Below are 21,657 nucleotides of genomic sequence, written 5' to 3'. Positions count from 1 at the left end.
TATTCAACCTTATGTATAACAACACATTATACCATACTTTCTCGCCTCCTATTTGAGGGTTCAGACTCATTAACAAATTGGTCGCATTTCAAATCTTTTTAAAAATACAGTATGATGCAAGTCTGACTCCAATATGGACAAAAAAAAAAAAAAAGATTACAAAGGGGAAACTGTTCTATTACCTCTTACTGTACACAGCCTGAAATGCAGTAAGATGTGTATACTATTAATCGAAACAGAAGAGTATCAGACAATGTGTATATGAATCAACATAATATCACTACTAGAAATATACAATTTTCCAGTATTAAAAAAAAATTCCAATGGGAAGATTTCCAGGATTATTGGAGACATTAAAACTACTCAATAGTGGGCTAGCAGTACAACCTTCATAAACAAAGCTTAACTATAAGACAAGAAAATAGTGCTCACGATAGGCAAAAATCCAGCGATAACCCAGAGCCTCCAAACAGAGAACAAATACACAAAAGACAAATGTCAGGCATGGTGGCTCATGCCTGAAATCCCAGCAACTCTGAGATTTTTTTTTTTTTTGAGGTAGACTTTCCTGGATATATTTTATATCTCAGTAAGTGTTCTTAAAGTAAATATTATAAATAAAAAAATTTGGCCAATAAAATTTAAATTTAATATTACTGTCTTTTCAATCAGAATCAAGTTAGTAAGTCTTCAACACACATACACACACACACACACACACACACACTCTCTCTCTCTCTCTCTCTCTCTCTCTCTCTCTCTCTCACTCACTGTCTTCCTGCACCCCCTCCAGGCCAAGATGATTTCACTGGGGAAATTTTGGCAATCATGAGTCTACCTCTGTCCTGACAGATGCTTATATACATGCACAGAAAAGGCTGAATAGTAGTATACTTGAAATGCAAGCGAGAACCTGGAAGACTATTTCATTAGTGATAGAAAAATCATTTCTTTTCAACCACCATAGTAATAAATGATTAGGGCAAAAAAAAATCTTTTGTGGTGTTTGCCGCACTTTAATTGCCAAGAGGATATAATACATTCAAATAAATGAAGAAAAATGGGTAAACAAATGGACACATTATGAGGATTTCTAAGGTTCAACTAACGTGTGAATTTCTCAAACTCTCAATTATCAGGGAAATTGACTATAAGACAAGAAAATAGTTTTCAAGATAGACAAAATCCAGTGATACTCAAAGCTTCCAAACTAATAAAGAACGAATACACGAAAGATAAATGTCAGGCACAAATGTTCATGCCTGTAATCCCAGCAACTCTGGAGGCTGAGGCAGGAGGATTGCTTGAGGCCTGGAGTTCCAGACCAGCCTAGGCAACATAGCGAGACCCTGTCTCTTAAAACAAAACAACACAAAAGTTAAATATTTTTTAAAAGATGAATAGAGGATAGGACATGGGTCTTCACTTTTGTGGGGGTTTCTTTAGTTGCTATTGTTGTTGTTTTTGAGATAGGGTCTTACTCTGTTGCCCAGGCAGGAGTGCTGTGGCATGATCATGGCTCACTGCATCCTTGACCTTCTGGGCTCAAGGGATCTTTCCACCGCAGCCCCCTAAACAGCTGGGACTACAGGTGTGTGACACCTTAGCCAGCTAATTTTTCAATTTTTTTGTAGAGATGAGGTATCGCTATGTTGCCTAGGCTGGTCTCGAAAACTCCTGAGCTCAAGTGATCTTCCAGTCTCGTCCTCCCAAAGTGCTGGGATTACAGGCATGAGCCACCATGCCCAGCCTGTTTTGTTTATTTATTTTTAACAGGAAGCCATTTATTCATTTGACAAAATTTCTATTGAGTCTCACTTAAATCTTGCAAGGTCTCCCTTTCTGGACTGCAGGTTACTGAGATTTAGGGGTAAAAAAGTTTAACTGCTAGAGAAAATGTCCAAAGGTGTGGGTCCTCAATCTTCCTTATACAATTGAGATATAACATCTCTGAAGTAGAACAGGAGCATCCCCATGACATTAAATTAATTTCCAGGAGTAGACCTTCCAAGAATTCTTAGGGATAGCATTAATGGCATCTGCTTTCTATAGAAGAGAAAGATCTCTACTCTACAAATCACCCAACAATTCCTGACTGCACACAAAGCATTGACTCAAGATAGAGCCACATATGGCCATATCAGGCTTTTGTCATGAAGTACTACTCTTTTTGGTAATACTACATATTTTGTTCTTTGTATTGTTAACCCCTGAATACTGTAAAAATCTGAATTATCTCTTCCTTAAATTCTAAAGTCCATAAGGTCAAGGATGTGTTCTCAACATCCTGCTCTGCACAAAGTAAGCATGGATTCTAAAATAATATAAACAGGCCAGGCAGGGTGGCTCGCACCTGTAATCCTAACACTGGAAGGCCAAAGAAAGGACCGTCTGAAGCCATGAGTTTGAGGCCAGCCTGGGCAGTATAGTGAGACCCCATCTCTACAAAAAAATAAAGAAATTAGCCTGGCAAGGTGGCATGCACCTGTGGTCCCAGCTACTCAGGAGGCTGAGGTGGGAGGATCACTTAAGCTAGGGAGGTCGAGGCTGCAGCGAGCCAAGATCATGTCACTGCACTACAGTCTGGAAAACACAGCAAGACCTTGTCTTTAAAAAAAATAAAATAATATAAAGACATCCCTTTTTTTTTTTAGACAGAGTTTCGCTTTTGTTGCCCAGGCTGGAGTGCAATGGCACAATTTCAGCTCACTGCAAACCCCGCCTCCCAGGTTCAAGCAATTCTCTTGCCTCAGCCTCCCGAGTAGCTGGGATTACAGGCATGCATCACCACGCCCGGCTAATTTTGTATTTGTAGTAGAGACAAGGTTTCTCCATGGTGGTCAGGCTGGTCTCGAACTCCTGATTTCAGGTGATCCGCCCGCCTCGGCCTCCCAAACTTGTCTTTATCTTTAGAAATACCAACACACATGCACAATAGGAAAATAAAATTAAATGGTTTTCCCAGACACTACTAAATATAGCCCATTATATCCCAGTAGAACAGCATGTAAAATAACAAACTTTTGGCCGGGCGCAGTGGCTCACGCCTGTAATCCCAGCACTTTGGGAGGCCCAGGCGGGTGGAACACCTGAGGTCAGGAGTTTGAGACCAGCCTGGCCAACATAGTGAAACCCTGTCTCTACTAAAAATACAAAAAATTGACCAGGCGTGGTGATGGGCAACTATAATCCCAGCTACTCAGGAGGCCGAGGCAGGAGAATCGCTTGAACCCAGGAGGTGGGAGTTGCAGTGAGCCAGGATTGTGCCATTGCACTCCAACCTGAGCAAACTCCGTCTCAAAAAAAAAAAGGTAAATTAAGGGCCCGGAGCGGTGGCTCACACCTGTGATCCAGCACTTTTGGGAGGCTGAGATGGGCAGATCACCTGCGATCAGGAATTTGAGACTAGCCTGGCCAACGTGGTGAAACCCTGTCTCTACTAAATATACAAAAATTAGCTGGGCGTGGTGGCAGGTGCCTGTAATCCCATCTACTCTGGAGGCTGAGGCACCAGAATTGCTTGAACTGGGAGACGGAGGTTACAGTGAGCTGAGATGGCACCACTGCACTCCAGCCTGGGCGACTGAGCAAGATTCCGTCTTAAAAAAAAAAAAAAAAAAAGAATGGCAAATTAGAAAGGAACATCCAAAAATAATAATGAGCTGTGATGGTTATTATTGAGTGTCAACTCGACTGTATTGAAGGATGCAAAGTATTGTTCCCAGGTTTGTTTGTGAGGGTGTTGCCAAAGGAGATTACTATTTGAGTCAGCGGAATGGGAGAGGCAGACCCACCCTCAATCAGGATGGGCACCATCTAATCAGCTGCCAGTGCAGCTAGAATAAAGCAGGCAGGAGAAGATCGTGGAAGAGAGGACTTGCTGAGTCTGCCGGCCTTCATCTTTCTCCCGTGCTGGATGCTTTCTGCCTTTAAACATCACAATCCAGTTTCTTCAGCTTTTGGACTCTTGGATTTACACCAGTGGATTGCCAGGCGCTCTCAGGCCTTTGCCACAGACTGAAGGCTGCACTGTCGGCTTCCCTACTTTTGAGGTTTAGGGACTCGGACTGGCTTCCTTGCTCCCCAGATTGCAGACAGCCTATTGTGATCACATGAGTCAATAATCCTTTATAAACTCCCCTTTATATATACATCTATCCTATTAGTTCAGTTCCTCTAGAGAACCCTAATACATGAGCCTTTTCCTTTATCGTCCAAATTTTCCATATTTTTATTACTTTTAAACGTTAAAAATTTTAGTGCATTATGCTCCAAAAGTCCATGGCCTACTCTGTATGAATACAGAAAATGTAACAGCATTTATGAAACAAGTTAATACTGGCAACATTATTAACCCAACCACCCAAGTAGGTTCCAAATCCCAGCCATCATTACACTCTTTCATCTACCAAATCTAATCAGTTAACAAATCCTATCAATTTTTCACTTCTCAGATAAACCCTTTTTCATTCACACTAACTAGAACCACCTTATTTTCAAACAAAGAAATTAAGCCTGCTGAAAATAGTAGAAATTAGGATAAATATAAAAGACTTTCTTCCTATTTTTAATTGCTCTAAAACACTGGCTAACAAGATGAAACCCCGTGTCTACTAAAAATCCCAAAAAAAAAAAATTAACCAGGTGTGGTGGTAGTCGTCTGTAATCCCAGCTACTCGGGAGGCTAAAGGCGGGAGAATCACTTGAACCCAGGAGGCGAAGGTTCCAGTGAGCTGAGATCGCACCACTGCACTCCAGCCTGGGCGACAAGAGCAAAACTCCATCTCAAAAAATAAACAAATAAATAAATAAATAAATAAATAAGCCAAGCACAGTGGTTCACCCCTGTAAATCCCAGCACTCTGGCCGAGGTGGGCAAATCACTTGAGGTCAGGAGTTCGAGACCAGCCTGGCCAACATAGTGAAACCCCGTCTCTACTAAAAACACAAAAATTAGCCCAGTGTGGTGGCGCCTGCCTGTAATCCCAGCTACTCGAGGGGCTGAGACAGGAGAATCACTTGAACCTGGGAGGCAGAGGTTGCAGTGTGCTGAGATCACACCATTGCACTCCAGCCTCGGAGACAGAACAAAAATAAAAAAATAAAAAATAAAAAATAAAAATAAACAAATAAATAACAAGGCATTACAAAGTTTATAACAGAGAGAAAATATTTGATGAATAACAAAGTATTTGACAATTATATCACAAAGGATGGGTGGGAGGAAACAGAATTATATATAAGGTTCTACCATATGAAATATTAAACAACACACCATCATTCACAAAGTTCTACTAGACAGCAGTGCTCTAGCACAACCACTTTAGAACACAGTAAAAAGAGGCAACAATAGTGAAGACAGGGAAGACAGAAAAGAGAGAGGGAAGCAGACATTCTGGTAGGTAGATTAAACTGTACAATTAAGAGTTTACTCCTTGAGGGCAAGGACTCCAAAAAATAATAGTAAGATGAAATGATAAAACATAATCCAAAGGAGGATGGGGAAAAATGTTCATGAAATTCAGATATGAATTGATATCAATTCCCAAAATATATCTGACAACACAAAGAAAAATGCACACCCTTCTGACCCAAAAAATTCTATTTCTAAGAATTTGCCGGCCGGGCACGGTGGCTCATGCCTATAATCCCAGCACTTTGGGAGGCTGAGGCGGGCAGAACACCCGAGGTCAGGAGTTCGAGACCAGCCTGGTCAACATGGTGAAACCCCATCTCTACTAAAAATACAAAAACTAGTCAGGTGTGCGCCTGTAGTCCCAGCTACTCAGGAGGCTGAGGCAGGAGAATCGCCTGAACCCAGGAGTCGGAGGTTGCAGTGAGCCAAGATCACCCCACTGCACTCCAGCCTGGGCAACAGAGCGAGACTTCATCTCAAAAAAAATAAAAAATAATAATAAAAAAAGAATTTGTCCTACAGATAAATTCATATATAAGTGCACAAAGAAGTATGTACAAGAATATTCAACCTAGCATCATTTAACAGCAAAAGGCTAGAAATGATCTAAATGTTTATAAATAAAAGCCTGATGAAATAATGCATGGTCCACTATAAACCTATGTGCACAATGACATACACACACACACACACACACATACATACATATATATATATATGTATTTTTTATTTTTTGGGGGGGGTGGGGACAGAGTCTCGCTCTATCACCTAGGCTGGAGTGCAGTGGCGCAATCCTGGCTTACTGCAACCTCCGCCTGCCCGGTTCAAGCAATTCTCCTGCCTCAGCCTCCCAAGTAGTTGGGACTACAGGCGCACACCACTATACTTGGCTAATTTTTTTTGTATTTTAGTAGAGACGGGGTTTCACCATGTTGCCCAGGCTGGTCTCGAACTTCTGAGCTCAGGCAATCCACCCATCTCGGCCTCCCAAAGTGCTAGGATTACAGGCATGAGCCACCGAGCCCGGCTGACATATACATATATTTGAATACACATAGAATAGCTCTGGAATTATATAAAGAAACAACTGGATTTCTCTTGAGAAGAATGAACTGAGACAAACAGCAAGAAGGCTGCTGACTGTATTCTCCTTACCATTTATAATTTTTATCATGTGCACATTATTGCCTGCAAAGAAAGAATGGGGTAGGGGAGAGAGGAGAGGAAAGAGAGAGACATTCTGGTAGGTAAATTAAACCACACAATTACAGAGTTAGTTCCTTGAGGGCAAAGACTCCAAACAGCAGCCTATACTAGCTCATGAAGAAGAAGAAAAATGTCAGTAAATTTCTTTTGGGTTAAACTAGCACTAATTTCATCTCAACTGCTACATGCCAGCCTCAATCAAAAAAATGTCAGATTCTTCCTATTAAATAATACTAACAGAATAAAAATACATAAACTCACTAGAACAATACACAGGAAAAGAGGCAAGAGCAAAAACAAGTTTTCAACCAAGTTGTTTTGGAAGCAGATGTTTAGGTGATAACTTTGCTGCAGCCTGATCCTATGCTCCACCTAAGATTTCCTCATCTGCCCCAAAATAAGTTCTAGATTTCTATGGAAAGAATAAAGTCTTGTCATTCACATGTAAGCAATGAATATTTTGCTGTAGTTTTCAAATTCTCATATGCATCAACAAGCTTTTTCTTGTTTAACAAGCATCAAGATCAAGGAAAAAAGTTTCATTTCAGTTGAATATGAAATCTGGGTGTGCTCATTTCAAGCTCAACCCAGAACTGAGTATTTGTATAGAAAAAAAAAAAAAAATATATATATATATATATATACATGTTTTGTTGAAATAAATTATTTTTTTTCAATTTTGAAAATATCACTTTTTATGTAAAGGTCTAGAATAGAGACCAAGAAATCGCCACACATTAATTCTGCTAGACCTATATTTGACACAGCTCATGTTACAGAAAAAGAAATTTTTGAAGCTCTCATATAAAATTGTGTTAAGCTATATTTTTTTCATATTGCCTTGCTTTATGGTTTTAGTAGCTTTTACTATAAACATTATAAATTTTCCTATTGTAAAAAATAACTTTACTAAGTTCATTTAAATTAAATATACCTTTAGAAAACATAAATCCCATTTTGTCTTATACAAATTATTTAATCAAAACATTATGGTTGCCTTGTAAATTTTTAAAAATCTAAGAAAAGGGAAGAGATTAATTTCAAGAAAGGTAAGCTAAGCTTAACTGTACATTTTCCCCCGAAAAAAGTTAGTTAAAAATGTCATGTTTAGTCTTAAAAGGTGGCTGGGGGCTTGCCTCTTGTACATACCCTAGATCATATAATATCTCATTAGCATCTTGTATACTAAAAACTGGGGATAAAACTATTGTTATCACTTAAACAAGGTAAAAAAAAAAAATCACACAGGAATTTCTTTCGAAGGAAAAACTAAAGTTTCCTTTACTTCACTACTCACTTGCAATAATGATGATATCCTTAGGGGAGAGAGGAAAACCATACAAAATGAATAGGCTAATAAGATGGTCAAATAAACAGATTCATAGAGAAATCACTCGTACTCAAAAGAGCATAAATTATTACTAGAGCAATATATCTCAACTTCCTGGTCACAAATGCCTGGGTTCCCTGAGAAACGGACATGATGCCAAGGGGTCTCCAGAACAAAAAGATTGGGAAAATCTGCGCTATAGAAATTAACGAGACAGGCTCTGGACTTAAGGACACTACACATATCCTTAGGCATGATACTGAGGTCTCTTCCCTGGGGAAACTGGCCCAAGAGAAGAAAAAAAACCTACTTTTGGGAGTCCCTGCATCTTCTTTCTAGAGTAACATGCTCCAGACTAGCAGCCTGATCTAAACACAGAAAACATTTAATCAGCATTTTAATGTCTCACTTAAATATTAATAGAAAGTGGCCAGGCCGAGCGGCTCACGCCTACAATCCCAGCACTCTGGTTGGTGGAGACAGGCGGATCACTTGAGGTCAGGAGTTCAAGACCAGCCTGGCCAACATGGTGAAACCCACTAAAATTAGCCAGGTGTAGTGGCGTGCCCCTATAGTCCCAGCTACTCGGGAGGCTGAGGCAGGAGAATTGCTCGAATCCGGGAGGCGGAGGTTGCAGTGAGCCGAGATCTCTCCACTGCACTCCAGCCTGGGCGACAGGGCGAGACTCCGTCTCAAATAAATAAATCTGACAGAAATAAAAACAGGCGGCCGGCGCGGTGGCTCACGCCTGTAATCTCAAGCACTTTGGGAGGCCGAGGCGGGCGGATCACGAGGTTAGGAGATCAAGACCATCCTGGCTAACACGGTGAAACCCCGTCTCTACTAAAAATACAAAAAATTAGCCGGGAGAGGTGGCGGGCGCCTGTAGTCCCAGCTACTCGGGAGGCTGAGGCAGGAGAATGGCGTGAACCCTGGGGGGCGGAGCCTGCAGTGAGCCGAGATCGCAGCCACTGTACTCCAGCATGCGTGACAGCGAGACTCCGTCTCAAAAAAAAACAAAAAACAAAAAAAGAAACAGGCCAGGCGTGAGTAATCCCAGCACTTTGGGAGGCCAAGGCAAAAGCATCACTTAAGGCCAGAAGTTCGAGACCAGCCTGGGCAATATAGCGAGACTCAGTCTCTATTTTTTAAAAGAAAATATATTTTGAAATTTTGAAAAATAATAAAAAAGAAAAGCAAACAGATAAAGATACGGAAACTAGGACAGAAATTATTAAATTACAGATGTGCTCCATGATATACCACAACTAGATAACACAGGTTCCAAAAAGAGAAAACAAAGATAACAGAAAGGAGAAATAATAAAAGAAAAATTCCCAGAAATAGTCTCTAGACTGAAAAAGCCCACAGAGTAACCAGCACAGTGAACAGAAAACAAACAATGAAACAACTCACAACAAGGCAATCCTCATTTCAGAATGGTGGTAACCCTTCCACAGAGGACAGACACCATCACCAACAAAGGATTAAGAATCAGAATGGCATCCAAATTCTCAACAGCAATTCCAAAAGCTAGAAGATGAAGTGCTTTCAATACTCAGTGGAAAAATTATTTCCAACCTACAATTCTAATTCTATACCCAGTCAAACCGGCAAGTATAAAGACATCACTGAAGATATTCAAGGTCTGGGTATAACATATACCTCCCATGTATCCTCTCTCAAAAAATTATTGGAAAATGCACTCCAGCAAAACAACATCCAGAAATTAGAGTATCCAAAACAGGAGAGAAGTGAAGAGAATTCCCAGGGAAGTTCCCGGTTCTAATAGCTGTGCCACAGATGTAGAGATCAATGAGCTAATTTGGAATAGGAGGATGAGGGACTCCAAAAGACATATCTCCAAGGAAAATAAACAAAAGTAACTCTCTGCTATGTTTTTAATTATTTACAGGAAGTTTCTATTATCAAAACTTTCTTAGGGATAAATTTGTGATAGGTATATAGAAAATGAAGCAATCAAAATGAAAAACAATTTTAACCTCAAGGACCATAAAAAGTTACTTAAGAAGAAAATATAACTGTAGTATACCACAAGGCTCTACTGTAATCAGTATTTACACGGTCATAATAACACTAATACTGATTTAACCAAAAGATGCTACACCTACAACGGAAGGATTCGGTAGGATGGTGATTAGAGAATTAAGTGTACATTTTCCATAGTAGCAAGTCACTACATAATACATAAAACTGAAAAAAAAAAAAAAAAACTCTGGAAGCAGTAGGATAGCATATTATTTAGAAATATGTAGGCCAGGCATGGTGGCTCATGCCTATAACTCCAGCACTTTGGGAGGCCAAGGCGGGTGGATCACTTGAGGCCAGGAGTTCGAGACCAGCCTGGCCAACATGGCAAAACCCTGCCTCTACTAAAAATACAAAAATTAGCAGGGAATGGTGCTGCACACCTGCAATCCCAGCTACTCAGGTGGCTGAGGCATGAGAATTGCTTGAACCCAGGAGGCAGAGGTTGCAGTGAGCTGAGATCCTGACATTGCATTCCAGCCTGGGCAACAGAGCGAGACTCTGTCTCAAAAAAAAGAAAGAAAGAAAAAGAAACGTGTAGGTAAACAGCCAAAGAAACCTCTAAGAGTTGAAAGTGGTTATTTCTAGGGGGCAGGAAGAGGGAGTGGAGAAAGATGTGACAAGGGAACATTTTATTCAATAGTAAGTTTAGTGCTATTTGACATTTTAAATTATGCACACGTAGTTTAGAAAAATAAATTTAAATTTAAAAATATAGTATTAAGACAAGCATGCTATTTTTGCCTTCAAGTAGTTTGGAAATGGAAGTAGCTTACTTTCTCAACTTCCTTCCCTTCTACTGCTGATTTACCTATCATCTTAACCTACGCCCTTACCTCTTCCCCTCCTCAGAGAAAAAAATGTCCTTAATTGTTTCTGAGATTTCCAGACTCTACCATGTACTGGATCCCATGCCTCTCACATTTTCCATAACCTTGCTCCATCTACATTTACCATCTTCTCTTGAATTTGCAATCTTTCATTCTATAAATCCTTTCCCTAAAAGCTATAAACAAGCTGAAGTTTTCCACATCCTGTAAATAACTGAAGCTTAAGCACACCCTTCACCCAGTTTTTTCACTTTCCTTCCGTCCACGACATTAAAGTACTTTATACTCATTACCTCTACTTCCTCATCCTCCACTTTGATTTGTGCCCCCAACACGCTTCTCAAACTACTTTCTCTCACAGATTATTGACTAATCTACATGCCAGATTCAAAGGCCTATTCTCCAGGCTCAGCCTACTTCACAGCATTTGAAAATCTTTACTACCTCTCCTTGAAATACAATCTTTCTTTTAGACTTTCTCAACACTATTCTACCATTTCTCCTCCTACCACATTCACAGGCTTCTTCACTGGCTTTTCTTTCTACCCTTGAAAATGCTTGTTTCCTCCCAGAGTTCTATCTTCAGCATTTTCCCTATCATTTTATCCATCCTAGTGATTAGTCATTTCGAGTGTTGCCCATATGTAAATTGCCTAGCATGATGTACATGTTAAATGAATGTTTACTTAACTGCAATGAATGAGTCCTAACTTTTACCCCCAAGTTCAAAGTGTATCCCTGAGTTTTAAAATGTTATTTGCCACAATCTAGAAAATTATCTGAAGTTCCTGAGAGTACAAACCAAATACATCCACAACTGAGTTCATTTGCTTTTCCCAAATCTGTTCTCCTCACTGTTATCAATTAGAACCACCATCCAAACTATCACCCTCAACTCCCCCTTTCTCAATCTCTACATCCAACAGTTTGCCAAATCAGTCTTTTTGATCTTTTTTACTCTTGCCATTCCCACTGCCATTCCACTGAAATTCAGGTGATCAATGCCTTTGTGAGTTTCTCCTATCTCAAGTCACACTCTACTCATCTTATTTGTTATATATATATTCTATTTATTCTAAGAATATAAATACTAGTAATAATAACTGTGAGTGCCTAAAGCCTTGGATGAGAAGGAAGAAAATGATGTGAAAATATCTGGCCGGGCGTGGTGGCTCACGCTTGTAATCCCAGCACTTTGGGAGGCGGAGGTGGACGATCATGAGGTCAGGAGTTCAGGACCAGCCTGTCCAATATGGTGAAACCCTGTCTCTACTTAAAAAAAAAAAAGTACAAAAATTAGCCAGGCGTGGTGGCACGCAGCTGTAGTCCAGCTACTAAGGAGGCTGAGGCAGGAGAATGGCTTGAACCTGGGAGGCGGAGATTGCAGTAAGCCGAGATCACACCACTGCAATCCAGCCTGGGCAACAGAGTGAGACTCCGACAAAAAAAAAAAAAAAGAAAAAGAAAATATCTGCCAGGCACGGTGGCTCACGCCTGTAGTCCCAGCACTTTGGGAGGCCAAGGCAGATGGATCACCTGAGGTCAGGAGTTCAAGACCAGCCTGGCCAACATAGTGAAACCCCATCTCTACTAAAAATACAAAAGTTAGCTGGGCATGGTGGCAGGCGCCTGTAATCCCAGCTACTTGGGAGGCTGAGGCAGGAGAATCGCTTGAACCCAGGAGGCAGAGGTTACAATGAGCCAAGATCTGCCACTGCACTCCAGTCTGGGCAACAAGAATGAAACTCCATCTAAAAAAAAAAAAAAAAAAAGAAAATATCTAATATTGAGAGATTCCTATACCCCACACACAGATTACAAGGATTTTATTCCTTGAAACAATTATCTACGGTAAGTACCATTAGCATCCCCCTTTTACAAGTAAAGTGAACTTGCCTAAAGTTAAACTGCTAGCAAGTAAATGGCAACTCCAGGATCTGAACCCTGATAGTCTGGCTCCAGAGTACATACTATTAACCATGGAATACTTTCTAATGTATATATTCTATTCAAAGCCATTCTGAAAACTTACGTCACTCCTTTCTTTTTCTACTATTTCCGCTCTCCCCATCCCAACACCCTATTACCCTACATTTCAAGCCACAAAGAATTGAATATGATAGGCTTATTTTCACACCTCTAAGATCCAACTGCAAAGTTCTGTTCTTCCCTTTCTAATCCAATTCAAAATTCATCTCCTCTGAGGGAACTTCTATACCCATCCCTGGTGGAATTATTCACTCTCTAAGCCAGAAAACTCATCACATTATATGCTTATGTATCTGTCTTACATAGCTAGTTTGTGAGTCTCTGGACTTCCTTGTGTCTTTTACATCTTTGTATTACACTGTTAATAACACAGAGTAGTTCAATCAAAGCTTACAGAATTTAACTTAATTAAATGTAAATTCTACTAGCCAAGACATAAAACTAATAGTTTCTACTTTGCCTCATCTTCATTGCAAAATATAGACATCACAAACCAAAAGAATTCCCTTTAGCCAGGTGTGGGTGACTTGTGCCTCTAATCCCAGCACTTTGGTGGGTTGAGGCAGGCAGATAGCTTGAGCTCAGGAGTTGGAGAGCACCCTGGGCAATATGGTGAAACCCAGTCTCTACCCAAAATACAGAAAATTAGCCGGGCATGGTGGCATGTACCTGTAGTCCCAAGCTACTCGGGAAGCTAAGGTGGGAGAACCACCTGAACCCGGGAGGCAGAGGTTGCAGTGAGCCAAGATCGTGCCACTGCACTCCAGCCTGGGTGACAGAGACTCGGTGTCCAAAAAAAAAAAAAGAATTCCCTTGAACATGTAATGTTAGCAGCAATCCTCCAAATGTCAGAGAAACACTAAATTCTTAGAGATGTATTTCATAAGGTACTAGAAAGTAGACATCAAAGATGACACAAATATGAAGTTCTGGTATCTTGCTTCTTGATTTCTGCCTATTAGTCCAAAGAAGTTATCACTTTTTGCTGCCCTTGGCACTCCCCAACTCCAATAAACAACCAAATTTATACACAATTTAATACATCCAAAGGAAGGGGGCAACTAGCAAGACTATGACTTGCTATATATATATTTTGTGGTGGCTGTTGTTGTTGTGACAGAGTTTTGCTCTTGTTGCCCAGGCTGGAGGGCAGTGGCACGATCTCGGCTCACTGCAACCTCCGCCTCCTGGGTTCAAGTGATTCTCCTGCCTCTGCCTCCCCAGTAGCTGGGATTATAGGCGCCTGCCACCACGCCTGTCTAATTTTTTGTATTTTTAGTAGAGATGGGGTTTCGCCACGTTGGGCAGGCTGGTCTTGAACTCCTGACCTCAGGTCATCCACCCACCTTGGCCTCCCAAAATGCTGGGATTACAGGTATAAGCCACCGCGCCTGGCCAAATTTTTTTTATTATACCACACACCCTAAGTAATTCTGATACAGATGAACCACAGACTACACTTTGAGAAACACCATTCTGGATGTTCACAGACAATGTTATCACCAATGAAAACTGAACCTACACTGGTAATTTATGTTAAATACACTAAAACTAGAAGCAAAACTAATATGATACACAACAGCTAACTTTTATACTGAGGTACTATGCTGTTTTTCAGTTTTCCCTTATTTAATCCCTACTATCATATGAAGTAGATTTCACCACCCATTTCACAGATAAGAAAGATAACTTTCCATATCACATGGCTTCTAGTTGGCAGAACACAGGTATTAAACTCTGTCTACCCAAAGTATATCCTCCTCACCTCTATGTTATACCATCTCTCCATTTGTAATCTATTTGACATTTTAATAAATAAAACAAAGTTGGGTAAAAGGAGAGAAGGCACAAAAATAAACTTTCTGGTTAACACTGTTGCCTAGGTACCTTTTCTAAACATACCTCAGTTCCTAATGACAAACGGCTTTGCTATGGAGATGACAGTCACTGAAGGTGGGAAGTTTAAAATATCTGTCAGGGATGGGTGCTTGGATTACTTTATAGTAGACAAGAGTAGGAAGTTCTACACCAGCCAATTAGCTCTAACCCCAGAAGAATAAAGCAACTGGATAGGGATCTTGATACCTTCAACTTAGGGACTCTGAGATAGTGGATCCCTAACAAAGGTTAGCGCATCCAGTTCATCTGATAAGACACCTAGAAGTCAACAGCCTGATCTAGATGGACCCTGAAATTTGAGTCCTATGAGGCTTATAGAACTATATGGGGTAGACCCTTATCCTTTACAGTAGGGATTTTTACATTCATCACAGCTGCAAACTGGTGGTAGCCTCCCTTTAATGAAAAAGGGATTCTGAAGTTTACAAAGACTTTCCTTCCAGCTTTAGTCATATAAAAACAGCAAATTATTTTATCGTAGTTTTGTGTGTGTTATGAACACCTGAAATCTGAAAACACTTTGTTCTACTCTGCATGGATATTTACTAGAGTGAAACAACAATTCATGGGAAGGAAACTATGAGACATTCACACTAGAGTATGACTTAATAACAGACAGTATTTCTCACACCTAGGTGAAAGTGCTGCACTAGAAAAATAAGAGTTTTTATTTTTCTAGTTGGCGGAACACAGGTATTAAACCTGACCTCAGGTGATCCACCGCCTCGGCCTCCCAACGTGCTGGGATTACAGGTGTGAGCCACCACGCCTGGCCAAATTATTTTTTATTATACCACACACCCTAATTCTGATACAGATGAACCACAGACTACACTTTGAGAAATAAGAGTTTTTATTTTTCTGAATTTATTTATTTATTTATTTTGGTGGGGGAGCAAATGGGATAATTTTACAGCAAGTACTCTATGGGATGAGCTAGAGAAGGGGAGCATTCAAAAACGTGAAGAGCACATGGGAGTAGCCTGACATCCCAGGAAACAGAGACCTCCTAGAGATCAGAGGAAAAGAGTACCTTCCTCCACACCTTGCCAATACTTCATTCAACCCAGTTCTCCTCAGGGTGTTTCTCTGAGTGTCAAACAGTTGTTAAGAGAGCCAGATTCTGTTATCAGACTACAGGCTGTGCCTCCTTCTGCCACCTCTACTGCCCACTTACAAGCCAGCTCCTTCCCTTCCACCTGATGCACTATGCTGGCTCCAGAAGGCTGAAGGACTGAAGCAGTTTTGTTCATATCTGTAAGAGTTACTTAACTAGCGGCTGGGCGCGGTGGCTCATGCCTGTAATCCCAATCCCAACACTTTGGGGAGGCCGAGGTCGGCAGGTCACCTGAGGTCAGGAGCTTGAGACCAGCCTGACCAATGTGGAGAAACCCTGTATCTACCAAAAACACAAAATTAGCCGGGCGTGGTAGCGTATGCCTGTAATATCCCAGCTACTCGGGAGGCTGAGGCAGGAGCATCGCTTGAACCCGGGAGGCAGAGGTTGCAGTGAGCCAAGATTGCACCACTGCACTCCAGCCTGGGTGATAGAGTGAGACTCCGTCTTAAAAAAAAAAGTTACTCAACTAAGTACATGTAATTTTGGTGTGCTATATATTTCCCACGTTCTATCTTACACATCATGATGTCACTTCCTTGATATAATATAAAGACATGGTCTTTGGAGTACAACTGACCAAAGTTCAAATAAATACCAATTCAGCCGCTTGTTACTTAACCTCTCTAAAAGCTATAGTGAGGGTTAAATGAGATTTTGCATAAAAACCACCTGCCAAATAGTAAGAGTTCAGTAGGTGACAGGGGGGAAGTCTAGTACTTTTATCACGGTTTTAGAAAAGCATTCTGCATTCTCAAAAGGTTTAAAATAGTGCTCTGGGCCGGGCAATCCTAGCACTTTGGGAGGCCAAGGCGGGCGAATCACATAAGGTCAGGAGTTCCAAACCAGCCTGGCAAACATGGTGAAACCCCGTCTCTACTAAAACACAAAAATTAGCCGGGCATGATGGCAGGTGCCTGTAATCCCAGCTACTCGGGAGGCTGAGATGAGAGAATCGCTTGAACCCGGGAGACCGTGGTTGCAGTGAGCCGAGATCACATAACTGCACTCTAGCCTGGGCAGCTGAGCAAGACTCCGTCTCAAAAAATAAATAAAAATATAAACAAAAATAAATACATAAATAAAACAGTGCTCTGGTTCTAATTAGAAAACACTATTTGGGCAGGGCGCAGTGGCACACGTCTGTAATGCCAGCATTCTGGGAAGCCGAGGCGGGCGTTTCACCTGAGGTCAGGAGTTCGAGACCAGCCTGGCCAACATGGTGAAACCCTGTCTCTACTAAAAATACAAAAATTAGCCGGGCATGGTGGCGGTTGCCTGTAATCCCAGCTACTCAGAAGACTGAAGCAGAATCGTTTGAACCCGGGAGTCGGAGGCTGCAGTAAGCCGAGATCGTGTAACTGCACTTCAGCCCGGGCAACAGAGACTCTGCCTCAAAAAAAGAAAATACTATTCATCATTTTCCACGGCAATTCTCTCTAAATAAGTATTATCTAAAACTTTCATAAAATAAATAGTAAGAAAGAGTCATCCTATTTCTTCCATTTTGGAAACTATTTCATCTGAATTTGTTTCCTGAAATTCCAACCATTCTGCCTGGAAGATTCTAACAGAAGTTCCCCAGACAGGGAAAGACAAAGATATATGTTGACAAAAATGAATACATAACTAAAAACCACCCCTTTCCTCAAGGCAACAAGATTATAAATTTTATTCCTTTCCACTTCCCACAATTTGAATTTCTCTTTTGAGTTACTCTTTATGAATGACTCCATTGGCACCCAACAGCTCCATTCAGGACTTTCCCCAAGAAAGCTTCCAGGTAAACAGAAAAACAACGAATGTTCGCTCCCTAAAACAATAACAAGATGGAGACAAACACTGGATTCTGTTTTTCTACATTCAAAACACAGAATCAGTACACAAAATCAGAAATACACCTAGAGCCTCAGACAAAACCCATAAACCTTCCTAAGGAATCTTGTCTAATTCTCACTTCTTGCTACCCATTTATCAAGTCTTGGGAAATGCTAAAACACGGTTCTCAGCCTCATCTGTTCAGTGATCCAAATCTGCCACTGCTAATGCATTCAGTACCCCAGATCTGAAACTGTTTTGTGAACAGAAATACTAAGCAGCAGCAGATATGGGCTATGCCAACATTAACCCTGTCCCTAAAACAAAGTGACAAACCACTCCTAGCCTCACCCTCGAGGGAGGGTAAGCAGTAACGACTCCTCCAGGAGTAAGGCCAGGACGCCAGGTTTATCATTAACACTCATCAGCTCAAGCCCAAGGTTTAGCCGCTACACCTCCACCTCCAGGGAGCCGCGCCGGGCGGGCAGAGGGGTGAATGAGGCAAGCGGGCGGGGCGCAGGGTAGGCCCGGGAAAGGCGGGGCCGCGTTGCCAGGTCCCCACCGCCCGGCACCGCCCCCAGCCCCGCCCCCAGCCACCCGGGCTCCGCGGCAGCTCTGCAGTCCCCGCGCGATTGCAGCGCGCGCCCGGGACCCCTTCCCGCAGCCGCCTCCCCCTCGCTGCGCAACCCCCAGCACTTACCTGCTTTGCAAACCGGGGCGCTGGGGCTCCTCTTCTCCGGCGAGCTTCGGCTCTGCTCCGGAGACCTCCTCCGATGCCGGACGCGGGCTGGGGGTGGGGCCGCGCTCACCTCGCCGGTCCACAGGTGGGTGGGCGACGAGCTGGGCGACGACACGGTGCCCAGCAACGGTGGCGGCGGCGGCGGCCGTGGGGGGCTCCCGCGAGCTCCAGGCGCGGCGCCGCGCGTGGGGCTGGTGCCTCGCGTGGACGTCGCGGACGTGCCCGTCTGCGTGGCCACCGTGGGGCTGGTGCGCGCGGCCGCGTTCCCGCCGCCGCGCGTGGGGCTGGTGCTGCGCGAGGCGGTGCGCGGGCCACCGCCGCCGCCGCCGCCGCCGCCGCCTGCGGGGCCTGAGGCGCCACCACAGCAGCCACCGTTGTTGTTGCCGCCGCCGCCGCCGCCGCCGCTCCGCGTGGGGCTGCCATGTTGCTGCTGCTGCTGCTTCAGCTGGAACGGAACCGTCGCCCTCATGGGCTGCAAGCGGCTCCCGGGTCCCCCGGCCGTGGCGACCGCACCACCCCCAAGGGAGCCGGCCGGTGTGGGGGACCCATTGCGCCTCACCCGCTGGGACATGGTCCCCCCCTCCCCGGTGACTGGGCGAGACGGGGGGTTTTGTTGTTGTTGGGCTGCAGGGGGAGGATTCTCGAGGCCGGAGGGCAGGCCCCCCGAGACGGGGTGACGAAGCCGGACTCCGGGGTGCAGGGGGCGACCGGGCCGGGGCAGGCAGCAACGAGGTGGTGCAGCCGCCGCCGCCGCCGCTCCTCATCAACAATAGTGTCTCCTCTGCTGCCCCCGCCCCCCACGATCGCCCATTGGTGCCGCGTCAGCCGCGCTCGAGCCGCTCCACCGCTCCCATTGGCTACGAGCAGCTCGGGTCCCGGGCCCCCGAGGCCTTGAGAGCCTGGGTGTGCGCGGAGACCGTCTGCTCTTTAAAGAGAAAGAGACCCGCCCCCCGCGGGGAGGGAGCGGAGGAAATGGGCCCTGTGTGTATGTGTAGTGTGCGCGCGTGTGTGTGTACACGTGAGTGCCCGTGTACGCGCGCGCCTAGCCACGCGCGCCTTTCCCTTCCCGCCGGGGGGAGCCCTGGGGACTCAGACTCTGGAAGGTTGCCAAAGGAAATGTCCAGACCCGGAGCAGTTCCCAGGGATGGTCTGAAGCCTTTTCCGCATAACTCATTTCCTTACCCCAGTATTCACTTGTGTTCACCTGTACGCGCATCTCTTTCGGGCTTTTATTCTTAATGTTTTTGTTCTGCCCTAATTCCATCTACCTATGGGCAGGGCTCAAAAGGAGAAGAAATTTAACTAATCTTACTGGCATTTTACGCCCCTCTCCTTTTATTTTTTAGAGCTCTACAAAGAGGCAAATCTCAGAAAGATTAAACTTGCCTGTTAGAATGAGATTTTAGATAGTATCTATAGAATTCAGTTACCACATGTTATTCCTACCCTCCTGTATCTCAAGTAATCAAGACTTAATCAGCTGCTTCGCTGTTCCCTGATACCTTGGAAGGATGGCTGCTACCTTACCAGTTTGTAAAGTGCTGTAGTTTACAGAGGGCTTTATTTGATTCTACACGATCATTGTTTGAGACAGAACTGGGACAGCCATCCATATTTTTGTCTAGCAGAGGAAACAAGTCTTTGGTGTGGCAAAGACTCGGGAAGGCAGGCAGTGACACTATTTCTAAAATGACCTAAAGGGCTCCTCATCAAGAAAATAAAAAATGGTGGACCCAAAACCTACACTCCCACCTCTCTGGCTATAAATTGTCTATCCATGACCTCTTTTCCCTCTACTATTTTTATTAGTTGTACATGCTAGACAGATTTCGTCGTGTAAAAATGTGGGAGTGGAGGACATAGTATGATTCGCTCTGGACCTGAAATCCTACTGGGTCCCTGTGCGCGGTGGTGGAAGGCTTTTTTTTTTTTTTTTTTTTTTTTTTATTTGAGAAGAAGTCTTACTCTGTCACCTAGGCTGGAGTGCAGTGGCGGAGTGCACTGGCTCGATCTCGGCTCACTGCAACCTCCGCCTCCCGCTTTCAAGCAATTCTCCTGCCTCAGCCTCCCAAGTAGCTGGGATTACAGGCGCGTGCCGCCACGCCCCGTAATTTTTCTATTTTTAGTAGAGACGTGGTTTCACCATGTTGGCCAGGGTGGTCTTGATCTCTTGACCTCATGATCTGCCCACCTAGGCCTCCAAAAGTGCTGGAATTACAGGCGTGAGGTGGAAGGCTTTTAAAGACCTAGAGAGGAGGCCGGGTGTGGTGGCTCACGCCTGTAATCCCAGCAGTTTGAGAGGCCGAGGCAGGCGGATCACCTGAGGTCGGGAGTTCGAGACCAGCTTGACCAACATGGAGGAAACCCCGTCTCTACTAAAAATACAAAATTAGCCGGCGTGGTGGTGCATGCCTGTAATCTCAGCTACTCGGGAGGCTGAGGCAGGAGAATCGCTTGAACCCGGGAGGCGAAGGTTGGAAGGAGCCGATATCGTGCCATTGCACTCCAGCCTGGGCAACAAGAGTGAAACTCTGTCTTAAAAAAATAAACTAAAAAAAAAAGACCTAGAGAGGAAATTCAAATCCCATGGCCACCACTTACTCTGTGACCTTGGGTGGATCACTAGCCAGTCTCCTTATCTGTAAAATGCAGTTAAACAGTACCATGTGCTTCATACTGTTGTTATGATTATTAACCAAGGATTATATGAGAATGTGGTGTGTAGAAGGTGGTCAGCACTTCCAGAGTCTCCACGTGATTCAGAGACCCACATCTCTCCTTACCATCCATTCCCCTTTCTCCTCCTCTCTCCCCCTCCACAGAGAAAGCCCCAGCCTCTTAGCCCAGGAACCTGCCTTAAGTTGGCTGGTGCTCTGGATAGATCTGACGTCACTATCTGACCCCCAGAGCCTGGTGTGAGGCCAAAAACAGCTTCTCACTGGATAGGAACATACAGGAAACTGCCAGCAGGATCCATGCAAAGAGCCAAGTCTGGTCTGAAAAGAATGGATAGACAAGATATGCCTTTAAATAAGGATGTAATCCCAGCACTTTGGGAGGCCAAGGCAGATCACTTGAGGTCAGGTGTTCGCGACCAGCCTGGCCAACATGGCGAAACCCTGTCTCTACTAAAAATACAAAATTAGCCAGGCATGGTGGCACATGCCTATAATCCCAGCTACTCAGGAGGCTGAGGCAAGAGAATAGCTTGAAACCCGGAAGTCGGAGGCTGCAGTGAACGGAGATCTCACCACTGCACTGCAG

At 43.7% G+C, this 21,657-nt stretch overlaps 1 protein-coding gene across 1 annotated transcript in view; it reads right to left on the bottom strand.

Annotated features, from left to right (window-relative positions):
- FAM117B (family with sequence similarity 117 member B) overlaps positions 1-19,177 on the bottom strand; it is a 137,860-nt gene extending 118,683 nt beyond the window's left edge. Inside the window, exon 1 of the mRNA XM_024243831.3 lies at positions 18,355-19,177. Coding sequence (XP_024099599.1) covers positions 18,355-18,964 — 610 coding nt within the window. The 5' untranslated portion in view covers positions 18,965-19,177. The remainder of the gene's footprint in view (positions 1-18,354) is intronic.
- Positions 19,178-21,657: the final 2,480 nt, after the last annotated feature.

This window comes from Pongo abelii, chromosome 11, assembly GCF_028885655.2.
Source record: "Pongo abelii isolate AG06213 chromosome 11, NHGRI_mPonAbe1-v2.0_pri, whole genome shotgun sequence".
In the NCBI taxonomy this organism is placed as follows: domain Eukaryota; kingdom Metazoa; phylum Chordata; class Mammalia; order Primates; family Hominidae; genus Pongo; species Pongo abelii.
Note: the sequence above shows the minus strand (reverse complement) of the source record. Positions and strands in the feature narration are given on the sequence as shown.